This window comes from Cetorhinus maximus, chromosome 20, assembly GCF_964194155.1.
Source record: "Cetorhinus maximus chromosome 20, sCetMax3.hap1.1, whole genome shotgun sequence".
NCBI classification, from domain to species: Eukaryota; Metazoa; Chordata; class Chondrichthyes; order Lamniformes; family Cetorhinidae; genus Cetorhinus; species Cetorhinus maximus.
The window spans coordinates 54,880,575-54,907,688 of NC_135898.1; the positions used below are offsets into that span (position 1 = coordinate 54,880,575).

Genomic DNA, 27,114 nt, shown 5'->3' on the forward strand with positions numbered 1-27,114 from the left:
GCCGGTGCAGACACGATGGGCCGAATGGCCTCCTTCTGTGCCATTAAAATTCTGTGATTCTGTGACAAGTTAGGAATGAGTTACTGGAGGCCTGGCAAAGTAAACTAAAGAGATAAAATAACCTTGAACATTGCCCCATTTAACACGAAAAACAAACTTGTGAAACAAAGTTTGAAGTACTGCAGCCCATGTTTTTGTGACAAAACTGCAAAAGAAAGTCAAGAAACGGAGAGTCACAAACACTGCTGTTACGCAACAAAAAGCAATATCATTTCTTCAAAATGTGTTAAAGTGTTTCAGGAAGCATATTGTCGTCTGAATTCAAAAGTGTGAGAACTGCTCAATTTTCATTAAAATTTGTGGCTTACTAATAAATCATACGCCCTCGTAGTTTTAAAATTGGCCATTTCTGGAAAATGGGATTTGCAGTTAAGAAGTTAATCCTAATTCACGCTACAATATATATTGTGCAATTAATATGCAGATAAGTAGGATATTTTAAGGTATTAGATGTGGTTCTGTCAGCATCACTCACCTTCTCAGCACACATTAAAAAATAAGATTATATTTTAAATCAGATGCATTTCTTCCTTTGTATTTTTGCGATACTATTATGCACAAAGTGTAGATAAAAACTGCCATGGGGTAGAATCGTTCTTTATTTTTGTCGACCTGTGCCAGCAGCTAGAATAAGGGGACACAGTTTAAAACTAAGCATCTGTTTAAAAGGTAAAGTGCCTGAAAGCTGTAAAGTTTAATTTGAATACCTGGAAATTCCTATACAAAAAAGTTAAGTGGACTGATGATCTTCATTGTCACTAAAAGTACAAGGCTGCAGCTTGATGGTCCTCACTGGCCTTTGTAGAGTGGGCATGGCACCTCATTCACAAATGCTGACAGATTTTGTGACTTGTCATGCATTGCTTTTCTGCCATGCGCAGGATGCTGACTTTCTGAGAGTATAGACTCACAATTGACCATGGGTAGTGCCTGTATAAGTTAAATGTCTCCTTGCCTTCTGTACTCATTGGATGCCCCCTCCTCTTGCTGCTCCATAGTGATACTCCCAGCAATAGCCTCTACATCTATGCCCTTTAGCAGGACACTTCTCTGCACTTCTTTCTTCATGATGATATATCAAAGGGCAGAATTTTCTGTGCCCACTGGCGTCGGGTGTGTTCATCGGTGTGAGCGGGCAACATGGCAAGAAGGCCAAAAATCAGTTTCACAACATCGTGAAACCAGTTTACGATCGCCCGCTCAGCCTGTCGATGGCGGGCCGCGTTTCCCGCCGTTGGATGTCAGGAACCTCATTGTAATACATCTGCATATCATTATAAGACCAACCCGCCGGGATCATCCCTACCCCATCCCGCTGGGTTGACCGCCCATCTCAGTGGTAAAACACACCGGTGTAGAACACGTCTTGACAACTGTGACGTGCAGGGGTCGGGGCTTACTGCCAGGGCCTTGTTCACATCGCGGACATCCGAGGAGCAGAAGATGCTGGAGCCCGAAAGAAACGGGATCCTGGCATGCTGGGAGGATTCTCATGGACATGGTTCTGCTGTGAAGCAGCTCACGGAAGGTGGAAAGTCACTGTTGAGGGTCTGCTCACAATAGATGATGGTCGAGGGGGTGGAGAGGAAGGTCTAGGGTTGACTAGGAGAGTAAGAGGTGTCGGGGGTGAGGTTGGGAGGGGGAGGGACTAAAAGGGGAGGAGGAGGTAGCGGGGGAGAAGACGGCAACTGGAGAAGTAGGTGCAATGGGGGTGGAAGGTGTAAAGGAAGGAGTTCGGTGGGGGGTGGGGGAGGAGTGCAGAGAAAAGGAGTCCAGGGGAGGAAGGATTGTGGAGAAGGGAAGGAGTAAGGATAGAGGAAGAAGTAAGGGTGCCTGAAGGAGTCAGGTGGGGGGAATGACTAAGGGGTGGGGTCGGGGAAGGGAGGAGTTCCAAGGGCGGAAGGAGTTCCAAGGAGGGAAGGAGTTTGGCGGGGGAGATGTCCAGGTGAACATGCAAGGGAAAGATCTGATGAGTCCATGACTGCCTCCTGGGGAGCGAACTGAGGGTGGGTGTGGTATGAGGCAATGGTGAGAATGACTGAGGGCAGAGTGAGCCGGAAGGGTGAGAGAGTTGGATGCGATGGTAGCAGTAGAAGGGATGGCGAGGGTGGTTGGTGGGGACTCGGAGGCAGACACAAACCCTGTGGGTAGGAAGGAGGAGGTCGGGGAGGTTAATGTTGATGGGGTTGGGATTTTCAGGAAGGAAGGGAATGTGCACGTTCACCTGGACATCCTGGAAGGAAAAGGGTTGTGTCTGGTAGGTCACAGAGGGGAAGTGGAAGGTGATGCCAGGGAAGTCAACAATGATGGGGGAAAGGAAATGGGTGACTGGGGGAGGGGAAAGGAAGGGGGACTGAAAGAAAAACTGTATTCCCACCATGCTGGCTAAATCGAAAGTGAAACGAGAGTCGTGGTGGGGGAGATCAGATGCTGCATGGGAGTGTGATCAGTGGGTGGGTGGAGATGCAGGTCAGCTCAGGCGGACAACTGAAAGTGAACTCCAGCAGGCAGCATTGAAAATGCTCAGGACAGTGAGATGAGTGTGATGGAGGAATGCGTGGGGGAGCGCTTGCACGAGGCTCCTAAAGGTCCTGCCACCGCCCCCCCCCCCCCACCTGCAGAATCACTCGTGGGCTGGCTGTGTGCAGCTGAACTGCTAGTGGTGGAAATACAGTGGGAGGGCTCGCGAAGCCTGTCAATGCAGCTTAAAGACACCATTACACATTATTCAGTGAAAGTGAATATATTTCCAGATTGTAAAATGAAAAAATGTGTTTACCCGTTCAACCAAGTGCGATCAGAATTTCTTAACTTTTGAACACCTTAGACTTCTAGGTGTTGCCCTGACATCCACAGCAGTGGTGGAGAAAGCCTGTGCAATGATTGGCCCTGTTGCCTCTGATGCCTTCGGCATGGGTCCTGAGGGGATCCAAGGCCTTGAGGGCCCTGGCTTGCTTTGGCTGTCCTCCTGTGGGCCAGCTCTGCGGTGACAGAGGATGAGGTTGAGAGGGTCACAGGCAAAGCAGACTCAGAGAGAGCAGGTAGCCTTTGAGATTCCTGAGCGGATGACCCAGGTGTGTCCAGCTGCCGCTCTCTTCCCTTCAGGTGCCTGAGGGCCCTGGCCTGACTCCTTGTGGGGAAGGAGCACCTGGGGAAACATCAAGGTTCCCCAATTCCCTCTTGTGTAACTATTGTAGGAACTCACCCATGGCTACCACGATGGAGTGCAGGTCTGCACACATCTCAGCGTTCTGCTGAACCAGGGTCTCCATGGTGTCGGCCATCCTTCTTATGGAGACCTCCATACGTGCACATGTGGGCACCACTTCATCAGAGAGCAGGTGGACGCACTTCTCCGACCCATGTGCCACTTTTTTGAGGGCTTTCAACAGCTGTGTGATGTTCCCATGCCTTCTGCTGACTCTCCAGAGCCAAATCCAGAGGCTCATCATCTGACTTGGACCTCACAGATGGAGGACTGCTGGGGAGCTTAGCTGAACCTGCCTCCTCCTGTTGCAGACACATGTCAGTGGAGTGATCATCAGATTGTGAATCTGAGCCTGCTCCAGATCTAGGTCCCACTGAAGTGTGCGTCTCTGAGCTGGTGGAGGGTGTGGGTGAGCGCTGTGACGGGTCTTCCGGGTTGCTTATTTCCAGCTCTTCAATGGAGGAGGAGTCCTCTTGGCTAAAGGTGAGGACTTGGATGGAGCTGAGGGACAGGCTGGCTGAGGGTGTCGGTTGCTTGGCAGAGATCCCTGTGAACCAAAGTAGGGATAATTAGTGCATGGCAGCAGAGTCAAAAGCAGGAGAGGGAGCACTCACATTTGCATCGAAAGAGGCATGATGTGGTTCAGGATCCTCTGGTGGGTGTTCGACGCCAACCTCACCATCACCACAGGTACAGTCCACGTCCTCACCATTCAGCATGATGGCACACTCCTCAAAGTGAGTGAGGGACCTGATGTGGGCCACTCCACCCCAGATCTGGGACCCATCTCTCCTGTTGTGAGCCAGCTTCTCCTGCATGAGAACAGATGGAGAGAGTGTGAGAGGGCATATGGCACTGCATGGAATGTTTGTGCGGTGAGCGGAGCCATGGATGGGATGGGGATGCGAGCTCCAGAGGATATGAGCCTGATGGAGATGTGAGGCTGTGTGTGAGAGTTAGTAGTGTTGTCCCTTGAGGTGTGAGAACTCTGAGAATGTGTGATAGATTTGTGAGTGTGTGAGTTGAGAGTGATGAGAAGAGTGATGAGAAGAGTGACTTACCCTGGTGGAATGGATGAGACCATTCATCCTGTTGCGGCACTGGATGGCTGTCCTCTTTTGCAGGGTGTTGGCGCTGACCACCACTGCCACTGCCTCCCATGCTGAATTAGTGATGTTGCTGTCCCTTCTGCGGCCAGAAAGGGGGTAGAAGTCATTACAGTGGGCCTCCACTGCATCCATAAGGCACTTGAGGGATGCATTAACTGGGTGGCTGTAGTTTTCTTCCCTTTCAGGGCCATCGAGAACCCACCAACCATCGAAATGGTGTCTTTCCCAGGAATGCATAGTTAATACGATGGGATTGGGATGATACGCCGTGAGAAGCCGCCATTGCGATTGACGGGTAAAACGTCATTTTTCCCTCCCGTTACCACACTTAGTGCAAATCTGGGGCAATTCCGCCCAAAATCTTCCTTCTCTTAAACGGTTAAGTGACCTGGGCAAAGTAATTATTCATTTCATTGTATCTCTTTGGAATGGTATACTCATACCTGGTCACAATGACATTTTAAGGCCTTAACAAACAAAAAGACAGACTCACTCTTTGCCAATATTTATTAACCCATTCTTGGAGGCATAGGAATTTTCAGATCTGTGCCAAATATCTACGACACTATTTTTCTTTTTTACTCTTGTCTCTATTTTTACTAAAGTTGGTAAAGTGAAGAAGAAATAGCCTCAGTTTCACAAAGTATAAACATAGAATAATAAAATGTTACAGCACAGAAGTGCCATTCATCCAATTAATTTTGCTCCAGCTCTTTCCAGGAGCAATCCAGTTAATCCCACACTCCATTTCAGCCCCCATACCTCTGCAATTTTTTTTCTTCTTAAAGTGTTTATCCATACAGGTTTGAAAGTTTGTATGGAATCCATCACTCTATGAGATAATGCACTCCAAATCCTGACCATGTGTTGCATGAAAATGTTTTTCCTCCTGTTGCCTGTAGTTCTTTGCCAATCACTTTAAATCCACACTCTCTGGTTCTCGACCCTTCAGCCATTGAGGACAGTTTCTCTTTATTTGCTCTACTTGTCATTATTTCAAACGCCTCTATCAAATGTCCTCTTAACCTTTTCTGCTCTAAGAAGAGCATTCCCAGCTTGTCCACAGGTAACCCCCATCCCTGAAGCCATTCTAGAAGATCTCTTCTGTACCTACTCCAAAGACAACATGTTTGGTGCCCAGAATTGGGCACATAGTCCAGCTGTGGACAAACTGCTGTTTTATATATGTTTTGCATGACTTATTGGTTTTTATGCTGTGTTTCTATTTATAAGCTTTATTAAATGCTTTGTTAACCTGTCCTGCCACTTTCAAAGATTTGTGCAGAAACAGAACCACTTTTAAAAATGGCACCATTCAGTTTATAATACTTTTATAAGTCTTGTTATTACAATAATGTGAGGGAGAGTTTTTTTTGGCATTTGTACATGTTCACAGCACATGCATAATTTGATTGCGACCTAAAAACTATTGTGTGGAATTGTCCCAGATTTGCACAAAGTGCGGTAGCGGGTGGGAAAAAAAGACTTTTGCAGGCCGGCCACAATGACAGCTTTTAATTCAGAATCGTCCCATTCCTGACTCACTCCGCCTCATTAATGATGTATTCCAGGGAAACACACCGGATCGCTGGTGGTGCAGCCTCTGATTCACCCGCCCCACCATCACCTCAGGCCGTCACTAATCCGGGTGCCATATTTAAATAGAGCCCTTCCACAGAGCTAGTTCTGTCTAAGGGATCGGAAGCTGCTGCAAAAGTCATGGCTACCAAAGGGAGGAAACATGACATCTCCCTCGGGCACCTACTAGATGCAGCGGAGGCCCGCAGTGAAGTCCTTTACCCCTGCTCTGGGCGAAGGCCAGCAAGCAAGGTCACCAATCCTGTATGGGAGGCGGTGGCAGCGGCAACGCCCTGCAAAAGAGGACGGCTACCCAGTGCCGAAAGAGGATGAATGATCTCCTCTGTTCCGCCAGGGGAAGTCACTCTTCTCATCACTCTCAGCTCACACACTCACAAACCCATCACACATCCACAGAGACCTCACTCACTGCTATTTCAAGGGCCATCACCATTCACTCTCTCTCACACACCTTCATATGCCCTGCGGACCTTGTCCTCATCACATCCATGGCACCACTCACCCCCACACATGCCAGGCATCCTTCTCACCTGGCCTGGCAGGCGTCTTGCTTACACTCTCTCCATCTGTGTTCATGCAGGACAAGCTGGCACACAACAAAAAGGAAATATCACAGACTGGTGGAGGAATGTCTAACATCAAGGTTGTCACGGACTTTGAAAGTAGAGTCATCCAGCTGGCTGGTGACGATCTGGACCGTTCCTGTGCTGACGGTGAGGTCGGCAGTGCTCAACCAAGTGAGGATCCAGCAGCGCAACATCCATCAGACAATCATGCTGTGAGTGAGTTCCCCTGCTCTGCAGTCCCCTGCCACGCACTAATTATCTCTCCTTGCTTTCGCAGGCACATCTGGGAAACAGCCAAGGGAGTCCACGAGCCAGATCCTCCTCAAGCCCTGAAGACACCTCGGAAGAAGAATCTGATCACACCCTCATTGAAGTCCCATCACAAAACACGCCCACACCCTCCACTAGTGACGAGACACACACCTAAGTGGGACCAAGCTTTAGGATAGCCCGGGGTCACAATCTGGTGAGCACGTCATACTGTCTGATCCACAGCAGGCAGCAGCAGGGACTTCTCAGGCTTCTGGCTATAGGGGACTGCTGGAGGCCAGAAATCTGCTGAGTCTGAGTCAGGTGACAAACATAAGGACTCAGTCATACCTCAGTTGCTGGAGCTGCAAAGCTCGGGAACTTCAGGAAGGGAAGTCTGCTGCACTCCTCAGATTGCAAGGCACAACGGAGGAGTCCATCTGCCTTCAGTCTGAGGTGATTGCGCTAGCATTGAGGTGAACACTGGTAGGATGGCGGTCGCCATGGAAACCTTGGTCCAGGACATTGTTCCTGTGCTGTGCTGCGCAGCATGGGCTGAACTCCATCACTGACGCAATAATTGGCCTCCAACAGTGTCAACGTAACAGAGGTGCGGGGCAGCTCGATCTCACGTCAGCTTCCCCTCCTCTCAAGGGGTCAGCTCTGGCACCCTTGGAAAGGGGGATCAGCAGCTCAACACCCTGAGGCCATCCACCCAAGTGACTCCAGGAGAGTCTGGATCATCTGAATCCCCTCTTCCTGTGACCTCAGCAGCTCCAGCTCCACAGGCCAAGGAGGGTGCCAGTGCCGCACACTGACCCCGAAAACAGGCTGGGGCCCTCCAGGTCTCCATCCTCCAGAGGACACCCACCAAGGTCACCACAGACAGGGTGTAGCAATCAGCAGGCTACCTCCACCTCCGCTGTGGACGTCGGGAGAATACCAAAACATAACAGCAGGGTTAGGAAAGTTATGAAGATGTAGTTGCACAGCTTGGGCACAGATGTTAACCACTTCTACATAATGTTCACTATTGTAAATAAACTCCCAGGAATGTCTCCTTGCCTGAGGCTCCTTGTCACGTGTCACTCAGATGCGAAATCTTGGTTCCTGCACAAGACAAAGGCAAGTTCAGGGCCTCTTCCCTGTGCAGTTCAGACCAAAGTGATGGCCCGGCCACACACTCCGTGGACACATTAGTGATGCCGGCACCTCGATGGTGCTAGTAATTGCTGCCAGAATGTCGTGGGCAGGTGTCACAGAGTTCTGATATTCTCTCTGTGTGCTCTCAGCACCTTTAAGGTGGGGCTGGCCCTGAACTCTTCAGCATCTGTGACTGGTTGTGCTCCTGAAGGAGTCAGGTGCTGAAGGCTGACAAAGGATCAAGTGCATTTTAAGTTTCACAGCTGCATCTCCAAGATGTGACTCTGATCACAGAGCGCAGGCTAGCTGCCCTCGGCCAGACAGGAGTCAGACATTCACAAAGGCTATGTGAAGATCTATGGCGTGTCCTCACTGCATGTTGTCATCATCTTCCTGGAATCTAGCGACTATTGGGGTCTCCACTGTGTCTCCATGACATGAGCCTGAGCACTAAGGGTATGTGCGCTGCCATCAGCCACACAAGAGTCAAACATTCACAGATGCAATATGATGATGTCAGGACTGTCTTCACTGCATCTCGTCATCATCCTCCACAAATCCTGCAGCTATGAACACCTCCTGAGCGCGCCTGCCTCGTCTGGCCAGTATGATGGCCTCATTGCCAGCATTCTCGCATTCGAGGACCTCATCATTATCATCCCCTTCGACGTGCAGCTCTTCAATCTCCTCCTCAGCCAGGTCCTCCCCTTGTTGCAGCGCCAGGTTGTGTAGTGTGCGGCAAGCTATGATGATGCGCAACACCTTCGGTTTTGCAGTGCTCCATTGGACCTGTTGAGGCAGCAGAACCTCATTTTCAAAATGCCTATTGTTTGCTCCGCCAAAGTTTGGGTCGCGGTATGAGTCCCGTTACACTCTCACCCTGTTGCAGTCTGAGGCCACTGAGGGCATCAACAGGCATTTCCTCTGTGGAGAGCCAACACTGTAACCTCTCTAGACCTTGGAAGATTTGAGGGAGCTGAGACTTGCTAAGGATGTAGGAGTCATGGACACTTCCTGGGAATCGTGCGCAGACCTGTAGGATGGGGTTGTGGTGGTTGCACAACAGCTGAGCATTCAGCGAGTGGAAGTCTTTGCGGTTGACTGCTTGTTGCCACGGAGATCTGAGCGCCACATGAGTGCAGTCGATGGCACCCTGCACCAGTGGAAAACCTGGGATCTGTGCAAATCCCAATGCTCTTGCTTCCTGGCTTTCCTGACCCCAGGTGAAATGCACAATGTTCTGTGCCTTTGCAAAGATGGCGTCCATGACCTCCTGGATACACTTGTGCATGGAGGCTTGCAAAATCCCGCACAGATCACCTGTGGAGCCCTGGAAGCAGCCACTGGTGTAAAATTGAGTGCTGCGGTCACTTTCATGGCCTCTGGCAGCGGATGCCCTCCACCTCCCTGTGGCGCCAAATCCTGCAGAAGGTGGCATATGTGACCGATCAGTTCCCTAGGCATTTGTAGTCTTTGGTGACACTGGTTCTCAGTCCTCTGCAGGCATGACAAGCGCTGTCTGTAGTCCCTGGGTCTAGCAAGGTGCCTACGAGCGACAGTTCGCTGTGGATCTTCAGCTGCATGTGCAGCAGGCCCTGCCGCGCCTTCTTCTTGAGGGAGGTGCTCCTCCCTTTGCCGAGCCAAGTGTCTCTGCTGCACTCTTCTTCTTCTCTGCTCCTGATAAGCCATGAGGCATATCACTACATCACCAGGTTCCACAATCCTGATGTTCTCCTCCTGCAGGATCAAAGAGAGAGAGACACCTGGGTTAGCATATGTGTCCTAAAAACCTCTCTTGGTTAAGCCTAAAGGTCCCTTCATGCATACAGGAGAGTGCTGACCACTACTTGGATGGCCAGAGTGTAGTGCACTGATTGGCTGTCTGAAACCCCACCCACCTCTGTGCCACTCGACTTGACCAATTGGAGGAGCTTCGGCCGCAGGACTGCATGCTGTGCTCTCAGCTCGGGCGTAGGTGTGCTCCTAACCCTGGCTACAAGGCTGCGCTGTTAGCTCGAGCCATGGGGCAGACTGGTCCAAACCTTAATAAAGATCTTGCAAGGGGCTGTAAGTGCCTCTACCAGTGATTGTGCCATGTCCACCTTTTGCAAGGGAATTCTACAACTTGCCCAGTTAGCCGATTGTTCTGCTGCCCCCTAAAATGCGCATTAATTTGCAGTCTGTGCCCGAGGGGTGAAAAGTTCTGGAGCATTTGGTGACACTTTCATGCTTTTGCGTTTCTTGTGTGGCCAGACAAGCTTCAGAGGCCCGACTCCAAGCATGTCAATGGGGCTGCTGCTGGATGGACACAGCTGTAGACGAATGCTCACTTTTGACAAGCTTTTCCAAGTGTGTGATGTGAGAATGGACTTTTGTTTAAATATTGTGGGGGAATATTGTGTTATTTGAAACATGAAAGATCTTATATTTGGAAGGGTTTCAATTTCAAAGGGGTGTGAGAACGATGGGACTGAGGTGAAAGGGGAAAAAGGTATATTCGAGTTACTGTGGTTAGCTATTAGTTATATAGTTATTAAGCTATTGAGATGGATAGCTGTTAAGTTGGAGATGGCTAGAGCTGTTTGAGCTGTTGAGAAGTCTTGGACTGCAGCAAGCAGTTTTATTCTGAAGTGGATTCCTTAGCAAAGTGAAAAAGGGTACAGGTCATGTGGTACACCTTTATTGAAGTTACAGCAGTTTTCCTTGTGTGACATTACTGGATTCTACATTTAAATATCTATAAGGGATTGTTGCCTGGAAATGGTTTATCTGTGGGTTTGACCAAGTCAAGAGTTTTGGGGAATGTTTTGTAAGACTAACCTTAGTTATGTAACTGTAATCTTGTGTGCTTAATTTTTTATTGTTAATAAAACTTTTGGGTTTTTAAAAATTAAAAGTTAAAATGTTTCTGGACCTCTTACTGCTGAGATTGGTACATCGTCTTCTTGTTAATAGGATACAAAAAAAAATGGTTGTGGCCCATAAGCCAATATTCCCTCTGGGATTTGACAGCAATTAACACCAGCTGTGGTCATAACGGTGGCCTCTTCCCTCACCCCCATGCCCTCCCCACCCCCACCCCCACCCCCACCCCCACCCCACCCCCACCCCGGCATGTGCTTGTGTACTTCCTTCAGTCTGTGCTGCCTTTCCCCCCACCCCCCTGGCCTAACCTGCACTAGGGGCCTTGCTCTGACACTGCACTGAAATCCAGCCGGGAAAAAGCGACTTGCCTCTGCCACTCCACTTGCCATCTTCCTTGACGTCCCACCGGCGATGCTGCTGAGTGCTGCGCAAGGCTGTGTGCACTCACCTCAGAGTTCTCCTTGAAGTTCAGGTCGCCAGGTGCACGTTGCTTATGAACTGTTGTGAAACATGCCAGCGTGCAATCATAGCAACATATCCAGATGATCCAGAGTAGGAGGATGATTCTGGTGCGCAGGGCTTATAATTAGATGCATATGTATTAAAATGACGTTCCCAGAGTGCAGTAGTAAGAAACATGGCCCACCATTGACAGGTGGAGTAGATGATCTCAAACTGGTTTCTCTCGCCATATTGTCCCTCCACCCCCTCAACCCGCCATGATGCCCAACGCCAACAGCGCCTGAAAATTGCGGCCGTTGACTCAGATGTATTCAAATATCTTCTAAATTTAATATTCAGCATGTTAAAGGTCCTCAGTGACTTTGTATTCCAGGAAAAAAGAAATAAGGAAGAATTCATGAAGGATGCACATTACCCAGTGGGATTTGAGGTGCACTGCAGGAAGGATGCATTATTGAATGATGTCTGAACTAGTAACAATAAAAAACGGAGGAAAGTGCAACAGTATGGGCTGAGTAAAATGATGGATTTCTTTCCAGTTGTTTTGCTCCTTGTTTTTGATTAACTCATTGTTTAAACTTAGCAGCTGTGGTCATTAAAGCTTCTCTTTTTAACAGTATTACAAGCCATACATAATAAATCAGTAATAAATTAATTATGAAAAACAATATTTAGAAAAATCATTACCTATTTGACATGTCTTTCCTGTATAAAGAGGATGACAATGACATTTGAAATTTCTGCCTTTCACTTCACATGTGCCACCATTTTCACAAGGATTTGTTAGGCAAGGATCTGGAAAAAATATTTAAATCGTAATTTTATTTCTTTCATTCATTTTAATTGTGGAGCTTGCAGTACATGAGTTAATAACTAGCATTCCAAAGACAACCATTGGGTACATAATACTTCAAAAGGTTAAGCAAGACATAGGCTGATGGGAACAAATCTCTCCAAGTTATTATTGTAATTGTCTATTGATATTCCTGATAGATGGGAGAAGAATTAAATAGTTTCTGTTTTGCTTGAAATGGGGGACCATATCATATTGGGGGGTGGGGGATGGCATGGGAGGTGGGGGAGAGCATGATGGGGGGAATAAATGGGGGGAGACATCATGGGAAGGGGAAGCATGGGAGGGGGCAGCCTGGGATAGTGGAGCATGGCAGGGTCAGCATGGGGGAGTGCAGTATGGGAGGGGGCAGCTTGGGAAGGAGGACCGCATGAGAGGGGGGGGGGTCAGCATTGAGGATGAGGAATGCATGGGAGGTATGGAACATGGGATAAACAGGGACAAAAATATCCAATTTTGGAGTCTATGGCCCAGGAGCACCTGAAATATACCCGATACAATAGTGGCTTAGGTGATATTGAGCCATCTTGATGGCCACCTTCAAAAGGGTTTTGGGCCTTGCATATGGAAATGAAGGACCTAATGCTTGTCTTATGAACATCTCCCAGATATTGATCAGAAGCTGTCTTTTTGGTTCCTTTAAAGGGACCATTGGGGAATATCAACATATTTTTAAAAAAAATCTTAGCTCAGTGTGAAGCCACAAGGAGCAGGAAGACTGCTCTGGCTCCACAGGATGCTATGTTGCTGCACCACCTTCCTCCTGGTCACCTCCCCCACTTCCTAGGATCTACCTCTTGGAGTTGCTGGTGGAACAGTTCACTCAAATTGGTCCAGAGGGCCCCAGTTGGGGGTGGAAGGGCATGGTTAGGCCTGAGAGGTGTGGGATGGGGGATTGGGATGGCATTTGAAGAACGGGTGGGATGGGGGATGTGGTGGGGTTGATATGAGAGAAATGGAGGAAATGGGAAGAATGGAATGGCATGGGATGGAGATTTAAAGAAATGCTTTTACAGTAATGATACTAGATGTTTCATGGGTCTCTGCCACCATGATAATAAAACAGTGCTATGGCTCACAGCTGTTAGATGCCGAAAGTAGTTGGCTATGTTTTGCTGTGAGTTCCATACATGCATGCAGAGTGTCATTCTTCTTCAGCAAAGTTGAAATGCTCCGAGAGCACCAACAGGACTATTTGAATATAATCCCTCTTAAGTTTTGCAAATGTCCTGGTAGTCCAATTGAGAAGCTTTTAAACCCATCCTACTGGAGTTCTAGTCCATACAAAACAAGTCAAAGGGGTGTGCGACTGGTTCCCTGAGAGGCATCTGACATCAATGTGCTCTGGAGTTAGATGGTACATGCCATTGATAAGAGTGAATCTGGGGGCATAACATGCTTAGGCTCATTGTCATTGTGAAATGGTCAATGTATTTACAGTGCACACCAGGCACAAGAGCCTGAGGCTCATTTGAAGTTGGGCTTCAGCTAACTAAATCCCAGTGAGATGCAAATGGGTCCCATGATGCTGCTCTGCAGGTTCCTCTGGACCGATTTGAGTGAGTTGTTCTACCAACAACTCCAAGACGTAGATCCTAGGAAGTGGGGGAGGTGACCAGGGGAAGGTGGGGAGACTGTGGTGCAGCAACAGCTTATAGCATCCTGTGGAGCCCGAGCAGCCTTCCTGCTCCTTATGTCTTCACACTGAGGTAAGATTTAAAAAAAAAATTGTGTTGATGTTCTCCAATGGTCCCTTTAATGTTCGGCCACAAAAGGAACCAAGAAGACAGCTTCTGATCAACCTCTGAGAGATGTCCATAAAACAATCATTAGGTCCCTCATTATCATATGCAAGGGCCAAAACCCCTTTGAAGATGGCCATCAAGAAGGCTTAAAATCATCCAAGCCAATATTGTATCAGGCATATTTCAGGCACTCCTGGCCATAGACTCAAAAATTGTTTTTTTTTGTCCCAGTTTTGTGCTTGGGAAATAGTTAAAATGAGGTCTAATAACCCCTTAATCCCAGACTTCTTACATGGCTTACTTCAGTGACTATTTCCTTGAAATTCCTTGGAGTTGCTCCCACATCATTAAACAGGCTTTATGGAACTTTCAGAAAAGCAGGAGAGACCCTGAAGAAATCCCTGTGGTGGGTCAGGTTTTTTAACTTTATAAACTACTCCAGGACAGATTACTGCTTCATTACTTACATTTATATTTTTATATTGCAAAATAACAGCAATCAAACTTTAAAGTAATAAATCCATTCTACATTCAGAAAAAAACTATCAAAAACTTTGTAAAAACCTTCTTCCTCAGAATAATCAAATATCCAGCTGGTGTCTGTTGCATTTTGGTCCTCCCCATCATCTTCAAAATCTGGATCATCAGGATCTTCTTCATTATCTGTTTCTGAGGAAAGGTTTCAGAATTTAGTCATGCATCATTCATTTATTCTCCATATGAGGTTGTTGAACGCCATGTTCATTTAACTGGTGTTGGAAATGACATAGCATGTGAATGATGAAGTTACTGAAGAGGTATCCAGGTATCCCTCACAAGTAGGATCAACAAGCATTTAACAGTTTCATATGCAGTGTTCTACTTACACATTCAACATTTCTGTGGTACAGTTATAGTGTAATAAAATGGAAGTATTTTGGTCCAGTAATGTGATATAATTGCTGACTGGTGTGAAGGTTGCATTCCGGAATGCTTAAGGACAGACAAAGGGGCCTTTCTTGACATAGCAAATCCTATATCCCATTTCAGTAAAATAACAAACATTTATCACCTGTTGTTTTGTGCCAAATTCATTGTGAAATTATTTGAGCGTTTAGCAATTCCAAAGTGGTGCAGCACATGTCCACTTGTTAAGAGACCTATTTCTCACTTTTGGCTCAGCAATAATCAAATTCATCATTCCCTGTATATCTCTACCTATGATCCAAACACAACCAACTGTTGGATGTTGTCAATAATCCGTTTTTCAAAGGCAAAAAAATAATAGAATATAATATAAAGGCAAAGATTAATGAAGCATGCATTATGTAAATGAAAACTTTCATACAAAATTAATAGGGTAGTACTTGGTTAAGGCCTGAAAATGGGCACAGGGATCATGGTATGCAATCTTGTTTATCCTGTTCAACAACAACATCTGGGTCATCAGGGTCTTCGGAATTATTCGTTTCCTCAGTCGGATTTTCAGAATTTAGCAATGCATCACCATTAAGAGTCATGAGGATAGTCTGTATGAGGTTGTTAAATGCCATGTTCATTTAACCATTGTCAGAAATAGCATACTTCATGAATGATGACACTTCTGAAGAGATATCCAGGTCTCCCTTACTAATTGGATCAACAAACATTCAAATATTTCAGGTAGCATGGTAAATTTGATGCTGTCTGCACTAGTAAATGCCCTTGCTCTTGCACTGTTCATTGGCTACACCAGCAGGGGGTTTGATATAGTGAGTGTCTAGCATTGCTTAGAAGCAGCCTGTACCTCTTAAAGAGTTGATGCATTGGAACTGCAACAAATGTTTTAAGTTTTTTTCAAAACTGAATCAGTGCTGTGATACTTTGGACAGTGGCTGAGCATGCAAAAGCTCAAGCCCCATGGTTTTCAGGCAATGCACTGGAGGCCTTTCTGGAATAGGGGTGGAAAGTAGGGGCAATCTGCAGGGGGGCAGGGGGCCCTCCAGACACACGCTCAGGAGGCAGTGCGAACAAGTAGCGGTGAAGGACAATATCACGAGTATTGCTGGTCGAACACAGAAGCAGTGCAAGAAGAAGTTTAATGACTTCATACAAGTTGGCTAGGTGACTTCATTTTCAAATGACATTACCTACCAACTACACCAATAGCCTCAGCCACTGCTCAATTCAAGCCTCCTCACTCACCTACCAACAATTTTTATCAATCAGGACTGAACCCTAACATTCATATGCTTTACCTCACCCATGCACACTTAGCACAGTTTATCAGCAATGGAGGATTCAGTGCTAGCCATCATGAGAAGGAGCATCCCTGAGGCAAAGACCATTGGCAGTGCTGAAGGCATTAATGATGAGCAAGTCCACATATCTAAGCTTCCATCTCTAACCCCATTCTCTCTCATCCCTCAATCTCTTCTGACATGGAAGCTGCTGATGTTCTAAGCATGCATGTTTTACTTTCTCCTGTTCCCTCATAAACCCTAACTATTGTCCCCTTTTCATTCCAGATGCCCAAGAACTGGAACCTGCCCAGGCAGTGTAGGAAGAGGGACAAGACAAGTGGGACTGTCAGGTGATCTTACACAACAACCACCAGCTCAGATATTGACAACACACATATTTTATAGGCTGAGATAGAGGAGGAATCTGCACAGTGTAAGACATTGGGCAGAAATGCACAGGAGCCAGCGAAGAGGGAAAGGATAGTGCAAGAACCAGCTCACAGGAGGTCAAAGTCACACACATGTACTGCTACAGAAAGCTCAGATGAGGACTTTGATGGAACACCCTAGAGAAGGAGGTTGCTGGGTGTATACATGGTCCACTAGAAAAGCAACCAACAAGCCTGCCCTCAATATCAAGGAGCTTTGAGGAGTTCAGCACCAACTTGGCATAGGGCTTTGCACAGAACTTGGATATCGTCCTTTCCAACATGGAATGGACAGTCACCTCCATCAGTCCACCTGTGCAACCCACTAGGCTGAAAGGTCTGATGGTCAATACCCTAGCTTCCATTGCAGTACAAACAGCAAAGGTCTGAGTGCTGTAGTGGATCTCAGATTGCTACCTTACAACCTCAAGCTGCCACCATTATGACTCTGGATTTCAGGTTGGGTTTTCAGGTTCTCACAGCAATCCACCAACCTGTTCTCCAGCTGATTACTAGGATTGCTGAGGCCAAGTCCCAGAAGAGTGGCAGTGGAACTGTGCAGTACAAACCTGTTGTCCAGTCGCAGGATGGCAGCATTCATCATTGTCTTCCATTTCCTCCTTCCTCCTGTTTCTCAGCTTTCACTTGACAGGTGGGAGCAAGGGCTATTCCCTCATAATGACCAGGTGCGTCGCATGCAATATGTTAGCACAAATATTGATACCCACTCAGTGGAGTGGTGCAGGGCTCCTCTAGAGCAGTCCAGGCAAAGGAACCATTGTTAGAGGAAGTCGATGATGTTCCTTGTGATTACATGGCTCTCATTGTAAGTCTACTGTGCACGTGTGGTTAGGTTCTGCGCTGGAGTAATGAGCCATGTCATGAGTGGATAACCTTTGATGCCTAGTAGGCAGCCTTTGATTTTCTGTGCTAGATTGAATGTAGCTGGCACAGCGAAGTGCTGCAGAATGAAATAATAATGACTACTGCCAGGATAAAGGACATTCACCTGCCTACGATCACAGACCAGTACATTGAGGCAGTGGGATCCCCTTTAGCTCAGGAGAACGAAGGAATGAAGTAGTTCACATGAGGCACAAGTAAGGCAATGTGCATGAGGTTAACGGCACCCTCTACAATGGGGAAGCCTGCATTTTGAACAGACCCTTATGCTCACGCCTTGCCTCTGGCAAGACAGAATGAGATGAAGCTGTCTCTCTGCTTATAACTTCAGTCTGAAAAGAGTCAGCTGCATAAATGTTTAGAGCCATGTTCACCTTGACTGCTGCAGGCAATATGGTGCTTGTTCTGCTTTGAGGTTACAGCTGTGGCTACAACAGTTGACAGATTTCACTCAAAACCTCCTTAGTGAAGCAAAGACATCCCATGCATTAGTTCTTGCTGAAGTTCAGGTGAGAGAGTTGCTTCCTAGGCCCTCTGCTGAGAGTCCTCTTCCCTCCCTCCTCCTCTCCTCTTTTAGCAGCTTGTCCAACTCTGTGTGACCTGTCCCCATTCTCCCAGTCATGGCTAGAGGTAGATCTACTATGTCATTCATGTCTGGAAGGAATTTCTTTGAACAAAGGCCTTTAACCCACCAAAAAGGAATTTGGCACCAGCCAGAGCACTCCCTGTAGACTATTGAAACCCAAAACAAATGTAACCAAACTCCAAAAACCTGTAAAAATTGCGTCAGCAGCTGGAAGAAATAATTCATAGGAACATAGGAATTGGAAGCAGGAGTAAGCCATTTGGCCCTTCAAACCTGCTCCACCATTCAATAAGATCAAACTGATCTGGTTATGGCCTCAATTCCACTTTCCTGTACTTACCCCCCTTCTGCCCCCCCCATAGCCCTTGATTCTCTTCTGGATCAAAAATCTATCTAATTCAGTCTTGAATAAATTCAATGACCCAGCCTCCACTGCTTTCTGGGGAAGAGAATTCCACATACTAACAATCCTCTGAGAGAAAGAATTTCTCCTCATCTCCATTTTAAAAGGGAGACCTCTTATTTTTAAACTGTGTCCCCTAATTCTAGTATCGCCTTCAAGAGGGGGAGGTATCCACCCTATCAAGTTCCCTCAGGATCTTATGTGTTTCAATAAGGTCACCTCTCATTCTTCTAAATTCCAATGGGTAAAGGCCCAACCTGTTCAACCTTTCTTCATAAACTAAGCCCTTCATCCCAGGAATGAGTTGAGTAAGCCTTCTCTGAACTTCTTCTAATGCAATTATATATTTTTTCAAATAAGGAGACCAAAACTGTACACAGTATTCCAGATGTAGAACAGTACAGCTGAATTAAAACTTTCCTACTTTTATATTTCACTCCCCTTGCAATAAACACCAACATTCCATTTGCCTTCCTAATCACTTGCTGTACCAGCATACTAACTTATTGTGATTCATGTACCAGGACAACCAGATCCCTCGGTACCACCGAGTTCTGCAATCTCTCTTTATTTACATAGTATTTTGCTTTTCAATGCTTCCTGCCAAAGTGGACAAGTTCACATTTCCCCACATTATACTCCATCTGCCAAATCTTTGCCCACTCACTCAATCTATCTATATCCCTTTGTATACTGTTATGTGACAATTTACTTTCCTACCTATCTTGATGTTATAGGCAAATTTAGCTACCATACATTTTGTTCCTTCATCCAAATCATTGATGTAGGCTGCAAATAGTTGAGGTCACAATACTGATCCCTATGGCACTCCAATTGTAACAGCTTGCCAACCCGAAAAATACCCATTTATCCCTACTCTTTGCTTCCTGTAGCCAACTAATCCTTTATTCATGCTAATATGTTACCCCCTAAAACATGTATTCTTATCCTGTGATGCGGCACCTTATCAAATACCTTTTAGAAATCCAAGTACACCAGAACTATAGGTTCCCCTTTATCTACCTTGCTTGTTACCTCCTCAAAGAACTCTAATAAATTAGTTAACCATGATTTCCCTTTCATAAAACCATGTTGACTCTGCCTGATCCCATTACGTTTTTCTAAATATCCTGCTATAACCTCCTTAATAATGGACTCCAGCAATTTCCCTATGTCAGGTATTAGGCTAACTGCTCTATAGTTTGCTGCTTTCTGTCTCCTTCGTTTCTTGAATAAAGGTGTTACATTTGTTATTTTCCAATCTACTGGGACCATTCCAGACTCTAAGGAATTTTGAAAGATTATAACCAATGTCTCTATTATCTCTGCAGTCACTTCTTTTAAGGCTCTAGGATGCAGGTCATCTGGTCCTGGGGACTTGTTAGCCTTTATGTCTAATAGTTTTTCCAGCACTTTTATTCAGGTTTAAAACACAAATCTTCGACCCACACATCTCACCTTCAACCTGAACATGAAATTCTATTGTCTTATTACGGCTGCTTTACCATGATGTTAGTGATTAACCCTGCCCCATTGTTCATTACCAGGTCTAGAATAGCCTGCTCCCTTGTTGGCTTAGAATGTACTACTCTAAGAAATTGTATACTCATAGACTCATAGATGTTTACAGCACAGAATAAGGCTTTTTGGCCCATCATGTCCATGCTGGTCAACAAAGATCTGACAACACTAATTCCATTTTCCAGCGCTTGGCCCATAGCCCTGGAGGCTATGGCAATGCAAGCGAATATCTAAATACTTCTTAAATGCTACAAGAACTTCTGACTCAACCACCCTTTCAGGCAGTGAGTTCCAGACTCCCAGCATCCTCTGGGTGAAAATATTTCTCTTCAACTCCCCTCTTAGTCTTCTCCCTCTTATCTTAAATCTATGCCGCCTGGTTCTACTAATGGAAAATTTGCCTTCCTATCCACCCTATCTATGCCCCTCATAATCTTATACACCTCTATCAGGTCCCCTCTCAACCTTCACTGCTTCAAGAAAAAAACAACTCCAGCTTATCCAATATTTCCTCATAGCTCAGACCCTTCAGCCTAGGCAGCATCCTGATAAATCTCCTCTGCACCTTCTCCAGTGCAATCACATCCTTCCTATAATGCGGTGACCAGAACTGCGCGCAGTACTTCAGTTGTGGCCTAACCAGCATTTTATACAGTTCCAGCATAACTCCTCTGCTCTTGTATTCTATGCCTCAGCTAATAAAGGCAAGTATCCCATATGCCTTCTTAACCACCTTATCTACCTGCCCTTCTACCCTCAGGGATCTGTGGATGTGCACACCAAGGTCTCTCAGATCTTCAGTACTTTCCAGGGTCCTACCATTCATAGTATAATCCCTTGCCTTGTTAGCCCTCCCCAAGTGCATTACCTCACACTTATCCATGTTGAATTCTATTTGCCACTGCTCTGCCCACCTGACCAGTCTATTGATATCCTCCTGCAGTTTATGGCTATCCTTCTCACTACTTAGCACCCTACCAATTTTCCTGCTATCCACGAACTTCTTGATCATACCCCTTACATTTAAGCCCAAATCATTTATGTACATCACAAACAGCAAAGGCTCCAGCAGTGAAAGCAGGTTTCCAGTCACAGAAACATGCCTCTACTATCATCCTCTGCTTCCTGCCTCTCAGCCAATTTTGGATCCAATGTGCCACTTTGCCTTGGATCCCATGTGCTTTCATTTTCTTGACCAGTCTGCCATAAGGGACCTTATCAAAAGCCTTGCTAAAGTCCAAGTAGATGACATCAATTGCATTACCCTTCTCAACATTCCTGGTTACCTCCTCAAAAAATTTGCTCAAATTTGTCAAGCACGACCTTCCCTTAATAAATCCATGCTGACTATTCCTGATTAATCCGTGTCTCTCCAAGTGCGGATATATTCTGTCCCTCAGAATTCTTTCTAGTAACTTCCCCACCGCTGAGGTTAGACTGACTGGCCTGTAATTTCCTGGTCTATCCCTTCCTCCCTTGTTTAATAATGGGACAACATTACTAGCCCTTTGGCACCTCACCTATGGCCAGAGAGGATTTGAAAATTACTGCCAGGGCCCCTGATATCTCTTCCCTTGCCTCTCTCAACAGCCTGGGATGCATCTCATCCAGGCCTACGGATTTATCCACTTTTAAGGCCGCTAAACCCGCTAGTACCTCCTCTCTCTCTATGCTAATTTCTTCTAATTTTTCACTGTCATCAAGCCTGATGTCTATACCTGCGTCGTCCTTTTCCATTGTGAAGACTGACGCAAAGTATTCATTGAGGACTGTACTCACGTCTTCCAGGTCCACACATAGATTATTTCTATGGTCCTTAATTGGCCCTACTCCTTCCCTAGTTGTTCTCTTGCTCTTTATTTACTTAAAAAAAAACCCTATGGGTTTTCCTTTATTCTACTCATCAATGTTTTCTCATGCACTCTCTTAGCTTTCCTAATTTCGTTTTTAAGTTCCCCCCTGCATTTTTAATACTCCTCTAGGGGCTCTGCTGTATTGAGCCCTCAATTTTGGTATCTGCCAAAAGCTTCTCTTTCTTCTCAATCCTAACCTTTATGTCCCTTGACGTCCAAGGTTCTCTGGTCCTGGTACCCCTCTTTGTCTTTACAGGAACATATTTGCCCTGTATTCTCGCTATTACCTCCTTGAATGCCTCCCACTGCTCTGACACAGTTTTATCTGCAAGTAGCTGCTCCCAGTCCACTTGGGCCAAATCGTATCTCATCTTAGTAAAATTAGGCTTTCCCCAGTTTAGAACTTTTATTCCTGGCCCAACTTTATACTTTTCTGTAACTATCCTAAATCTAACTGAGCTATGGTTGCCATCTCCAAAATGCTCCCCTACTGATATGCCTTCCACCTGCTGGCTCATTTCTGAATATTAGGTCCAGAACTGCCCCCTCCCTTGTTGGGCTTTCTACATACTGGCTAAAAAAGTTCTCCTTGATGCAACTTAAGAATTTTGTTCCCTCTCTACCTTGCACACTAATATTTGCCCAGTTAATATTTGGATAGTTAAAATCCCCTACTATTACTGCCTTATTATTCTTATACTTCTCTGAAATTTGATTCCATATGTGATCCTCTATCTCTCCTGACTGTTTGGGGGTCTATAGTACTCACCCAACAGTGTGTTTGCCCCTTTGTGTTTTTTACATCTACCCATATGGCCTCATTTGATGATCCTTCCAAGATATCATCCCTCCTCACTGCTATAACTGATTCCTTGATCAATATTGCAACCCGCCCTCCTCTTCTATTCCCCTCTTTATCTCGTCTGAATACCCTATAACCAGGAATGTTGAGCTGCCAATCCTATCCTTCTTTTGGCCAAGTCTCCATCATAGCTATGACATCATACCCCCATGTGCCTATCTGTGTCCTCAGCTCGTCTGTCTTATTCCTCAGGCTCCTTGCACTAAAATATATTCCATTTAGCCTTGCTAAACTCACTTCTTTGTCATCTAGACTATGTTTCCTCTGCCTTCCAGACTCACTTACTAGCATTTTAACTTCTAATTCCATCTCAGCTCCTCTCCCCTCTGAACTACATTTCAGGACCCCATCCCCCTGCCAATTTAGTTTAAATCCAACCTAACAGCATTGACAAACCTCCCTGCGAGGAAGTTAGTCCCGTTCAGATGTAACCCGTCCAACTTGTACACGTCCCACTTCCCCCAGAAATGGTCCCAATTCCCCAGGAATCTAAAGCCCTACCTCTTGCACTTCCTTTCCAGCCACACATTCACCTGCTCTATCCTCCTGTTCCTATACTCACTACTGCGTGGCACCGGGAGTAATCCAGAGATTACGACCTTTGAAGTCCTGCTTTTCAATTTCCTACCTAATACCCTAAAGTCTGCTTGCAGGACCTCATTTCTCTTTCTTCCTATATCATTAGTCCCAACATGGACCACGACTTCTGGCTGTTCACCCTCCACCTTCAGAATACCCTGCAGCCATTCCGTGGCATTCTGTGACCCTGGCACCCCGGAGGCAACATACCATCAACATACCAACCGCAGAAGCGGCTGTCTACTCCCCTCACTAATGAATCCCTTAGCACTATTGTCCTTCCACACTTCTTACCCCCCCCCCACCCACCCCCCCCCCCCCTCCCCCCCGCCCCCTTGAGCAGCTGGGCCACCCGCAGTGCCATGGCCTTGGCTCTGATTGGCCTCCACAGAGGAACCGTCACTCTCACTGTTTTCCAATGCTGAAAAACAGTTTGCGAGCAAGATGTACTCAGGGGATTTCTTCACTACCTGCCTGGTCTCCTTCTTCTGTCTGGCGGTCACCCATTCCCTCTCTGCTCACATTTCCTTCAGCTGCGGGATGACTATGTCTTGAAATGTGTTATCCACGAACCTCTCAGCCTCGTGAATGCACTGTAGTGCCCCCAGCTGCTGCTCAAGCTTCAAAACCCGAAGCTCGAGTTGCTCCAGTCGGAAGCATCTCCTGCACACATGGTCACCCAGGCCACCAGGAGCGTCTAGAATTTCCCACATAGCGCAGGATGAGCAAACCACAGGACTGAGCTCCCCAGACATATCTTAACTAAATAGAATATGGACCCTTGCTTTTATTTTACCCTTACTCCTACTTGAGTCTCGCTGTTTTAACCTCTCTGTCCTGAAGTCTCGCTGCTTTAACCACTCCGTCCCAAAGTCTTGCTGTTTTAACCTCTCCCTCTCAAGTCTCGCTGTTTTAACCTCTCTGTCCCAAAGTTAAACTGAAGTCCCTCCCGCTCTCCACACCCTTTTCAAACTGAAGTCTCTCCCACTCTTCGTGCCTTTTTCAAACTGAAGTCTCTCCCACTCGCCGCGCCCTTTTTAAACTGAAGTCTCTCCCACTCTCCGCGCCCTTTTTAAACTGAAGTCTCTCCCACTCTCCGCGCCCTTTTTAAACTGAAGTCTCTCCCACTCTCCGCGCCCTTTTTAAGATGAAGTCCCCATCACTCGTCGCGCCCTTTTTAAACTGAAGTCTTTCCCGCTCTCCACGCCCTTTTCAGGCATATACTCCATGAACTATTTTCCAGGTTACCTTTGCCAATCTGATTCATCTAACCTATATGTAGATTAGAGTCACCAATGATTATTGTGGTACCTTTCTTACACATGTCATGAAAATATAATTATTTTTATAATATTATTGTAATTTATTGTAAAGGTAGGTTAATAATGGGGTTTGGATTAGTTTCTCTGTGTGTAGGTGTATGTGTGTGTGGGCTTTAATTGAATTACAAACAGCTGTTCTGGGTTCTTTGATGCATCAGAAGGGAAACTAGGTTTGAAATGCTAAATATGTAAACATGACTAAAGTTTTTGAATGTGAGGTGTGAAGAACATTTGTATTTTTAGACAAACCAGAGTCGTGAATATCAAAGAAACGGTAAGGTGTTACACCGAGCCAACAGAGGCTAAGCCAAACAGTGTGTTTATTTTTCCCAAAGATTACTGTTAATATGAGTGCTATGAAAGATTTATGTTATGGAAAAAGTAAAGCTACAAAGACATATTTGAACAATAGGATTTACATTAAAAGGGGAGGAACGTGTATAAAGGGAATTAGGTTTTTTCGTAAGGAAGAAAGCATTCAAAGATCCAACATGTGTGAAAATCCTTCAGCCTCTATGTACCAAGCTGCTGCCTATAGGAACCAAAGCTAAGAGAATTCACTCGAATACCCCTGTCCCTGTCCAGGGTATTGTGTGCTTTGCCTGGGTCTGTTGAAATCTATCTTGTTTTACTGTTGCCTTAACGGAGGTGTAATTGGTAGTTAGATTAATTAGGGGGGCTAGGAGTTATCATAGTAATAATTTGTAGACCTATGTATGTGCTTAAATCATTTATTTTATTAATAAATGTTTAATTTAGTTTTGTAAATAACCTCTAAGACTTAGTAAATTCAAGGCATGCATCTCGAGATAAAAATACAAATTGCAAAAACAGTTGTGGCAGCTGTTTCAAGTTTCCCCCTGGGATTTGAGCAGCTCAGCATTTACCAATCACTGTGCCATAACACACACCCTATTTATTTCTTCCTGTATACTCTGTCCTGCACTGTAACTACTGTGAGGCAGCTTATAAGCTACTCCCACAAGAGCCCCCTTACCTTTCCTATTTGTTATCTCTACCTAAATTGATTCTACATTTTGCTCTTTTGAGCTAACGTCATCTCTCACTACGTAATGTCATCCTTAATCAACAGAGCTACCCCACCTCATTTTCCTAGCTTCCTATCTTTTCAAAACATCAACTACCCTTCAATATTCAGGTCCCACCCTTGGTCACCATGAAAACATGTTTCTGTAATGACTATCAGGTCATACATATTTATTTCTATCTATCCTAACAATTCATCCATTTTGTTACAAATGCTGCGTGCATTCAGATGCAGAGCCTTTAACTCTGTCCTTTTAATATTTTTACAGTCTCTGGCCTTATTTGCTGGTGCACTCTTAAGTTTGTACACTCTGTCTCGTCCTGCTACATTCTGGTTATCATTACGCAACTCGCTAGCCTGCTCTATTACCTCATTGTTTCCTTTTGATTTGCCACATCTCCTCTCACATGATCCCTTTCCCCCACGATTGAGTGAATACCCTGTAAGTATCCCATGTTCCCTTTAAGTAATGCTGGTTTGGGGTGGCAGAGGGGCTGGAAGAGTGACCTTCATGTTGTTGAATTAAGTTGGGCTCTGCAAGGTTCAGAGAGCTGTTGGCTGGAGTGTGGCCTTTGATTTGATGCCAGTGCTGTCATTTTCAGAGTTGCATGCTGACTGGCATCATCATCGACTTGCTCTGTGTGCTGGCAACAATTATTAGGGACAATTTGTAAATTTTAAACCTTTCGATAATAATTTCTGTATCTTTACCTGAGTGAGTCATAGCAATAAAACTAACTCTTTATTTGTTAACATAGAAATGTGGCTGGCTTATTCTTGCACTGAGTTTTACATAGTTAAATATATATTAAAATATTAAATATATATATTTGGCAATATCACATCCCTTTTAAGTTCAAACTCTATTATAATCAACCCAGGAGTGGGACAGAGAGAGGAATCAGCTCACCTCTGTTAACCTGGTCATAACAAAATGTTAAAAGCATTGCTTTCATCCTTTAGGGAAGGATTTAGACTTTCACCGAAGAATTTCTTCTGCCCTTGTTGTTAAGATATGCAATATCTGGGCAATCATGAACTGAGACATGTATCTCATCATTCCTTCCTTTGGTGTGGTGGACTATATTTGGGATGTGGTGCTACGTTTTGGGAAGAATTCCGTAGGGCAGAATTTTCCGTTTTGTGGGGGGGAGAGCGGGTGTGGGCGCAGGCAGGCTTGGACCCGATAACCGCCCGTGATCAGGTCCGTGTCGCCAATTTACTTGGGCGGGCCAATTAAGGCCCGCCCAATGTATTTGCCGACTCCCGTGGATAGCGGGAGTGTGCGGGCGGCGGCGGGCGTGCACAGACCGCTGGGCCCGATGGCGACCCGGCAGCCTATTTAAAAGAAGGCCTGGCAGCACTTTGTAGGCTGCTCACAACGGCCACTTTAAGGTCACACCGCAGGGGATCGGCTGAGCAGACCACGCTAGGGGGAAGGGCAGAGGAGCAGGCCAGGCTGCAGGGTCTGCCACAGGAGCAGGGCAGGCTGCAGGGTAGGCCGGCAGGGTGCCAATGCGCCCCTCGTTTTTCAGATGACTGCCTTGCT

The 27,114-nt window shown here is 45.9% G+C and overlaps 1 protein-coding gene across 2 annotated transcripts in view; it reads right to left on the reverse strand.

The window, feature by feature from the left end:
- LOC144694384 (factor VII-activating protease-like) overlaps positions 1–27,114 on the reverse strand; it is an 82,322-nt gene that overhangs the window by 47,272 nt on the left and 7,936 nt on the right. The window contains exons 3-4 of one of the 2 annotated variants that reach the window (XM_078564703.1): positions 14,424–14,528; positions 11,949–12,056 (exon numbers count right to left, since the gene is read on the reverse strand). In XM_078564703.1, coding sequence (XP_078420829.1) covers positions 11,949–12,056; positions 14,424–14,528 — 213 coding nt within the window. The remainder of the gene's footprint in view (positions 1–11,948; positions 12,057–14,423; positions 14,529–27,114) is intronic. The other variant, XM_078564704.1, reaches the window with a different exon arrangement.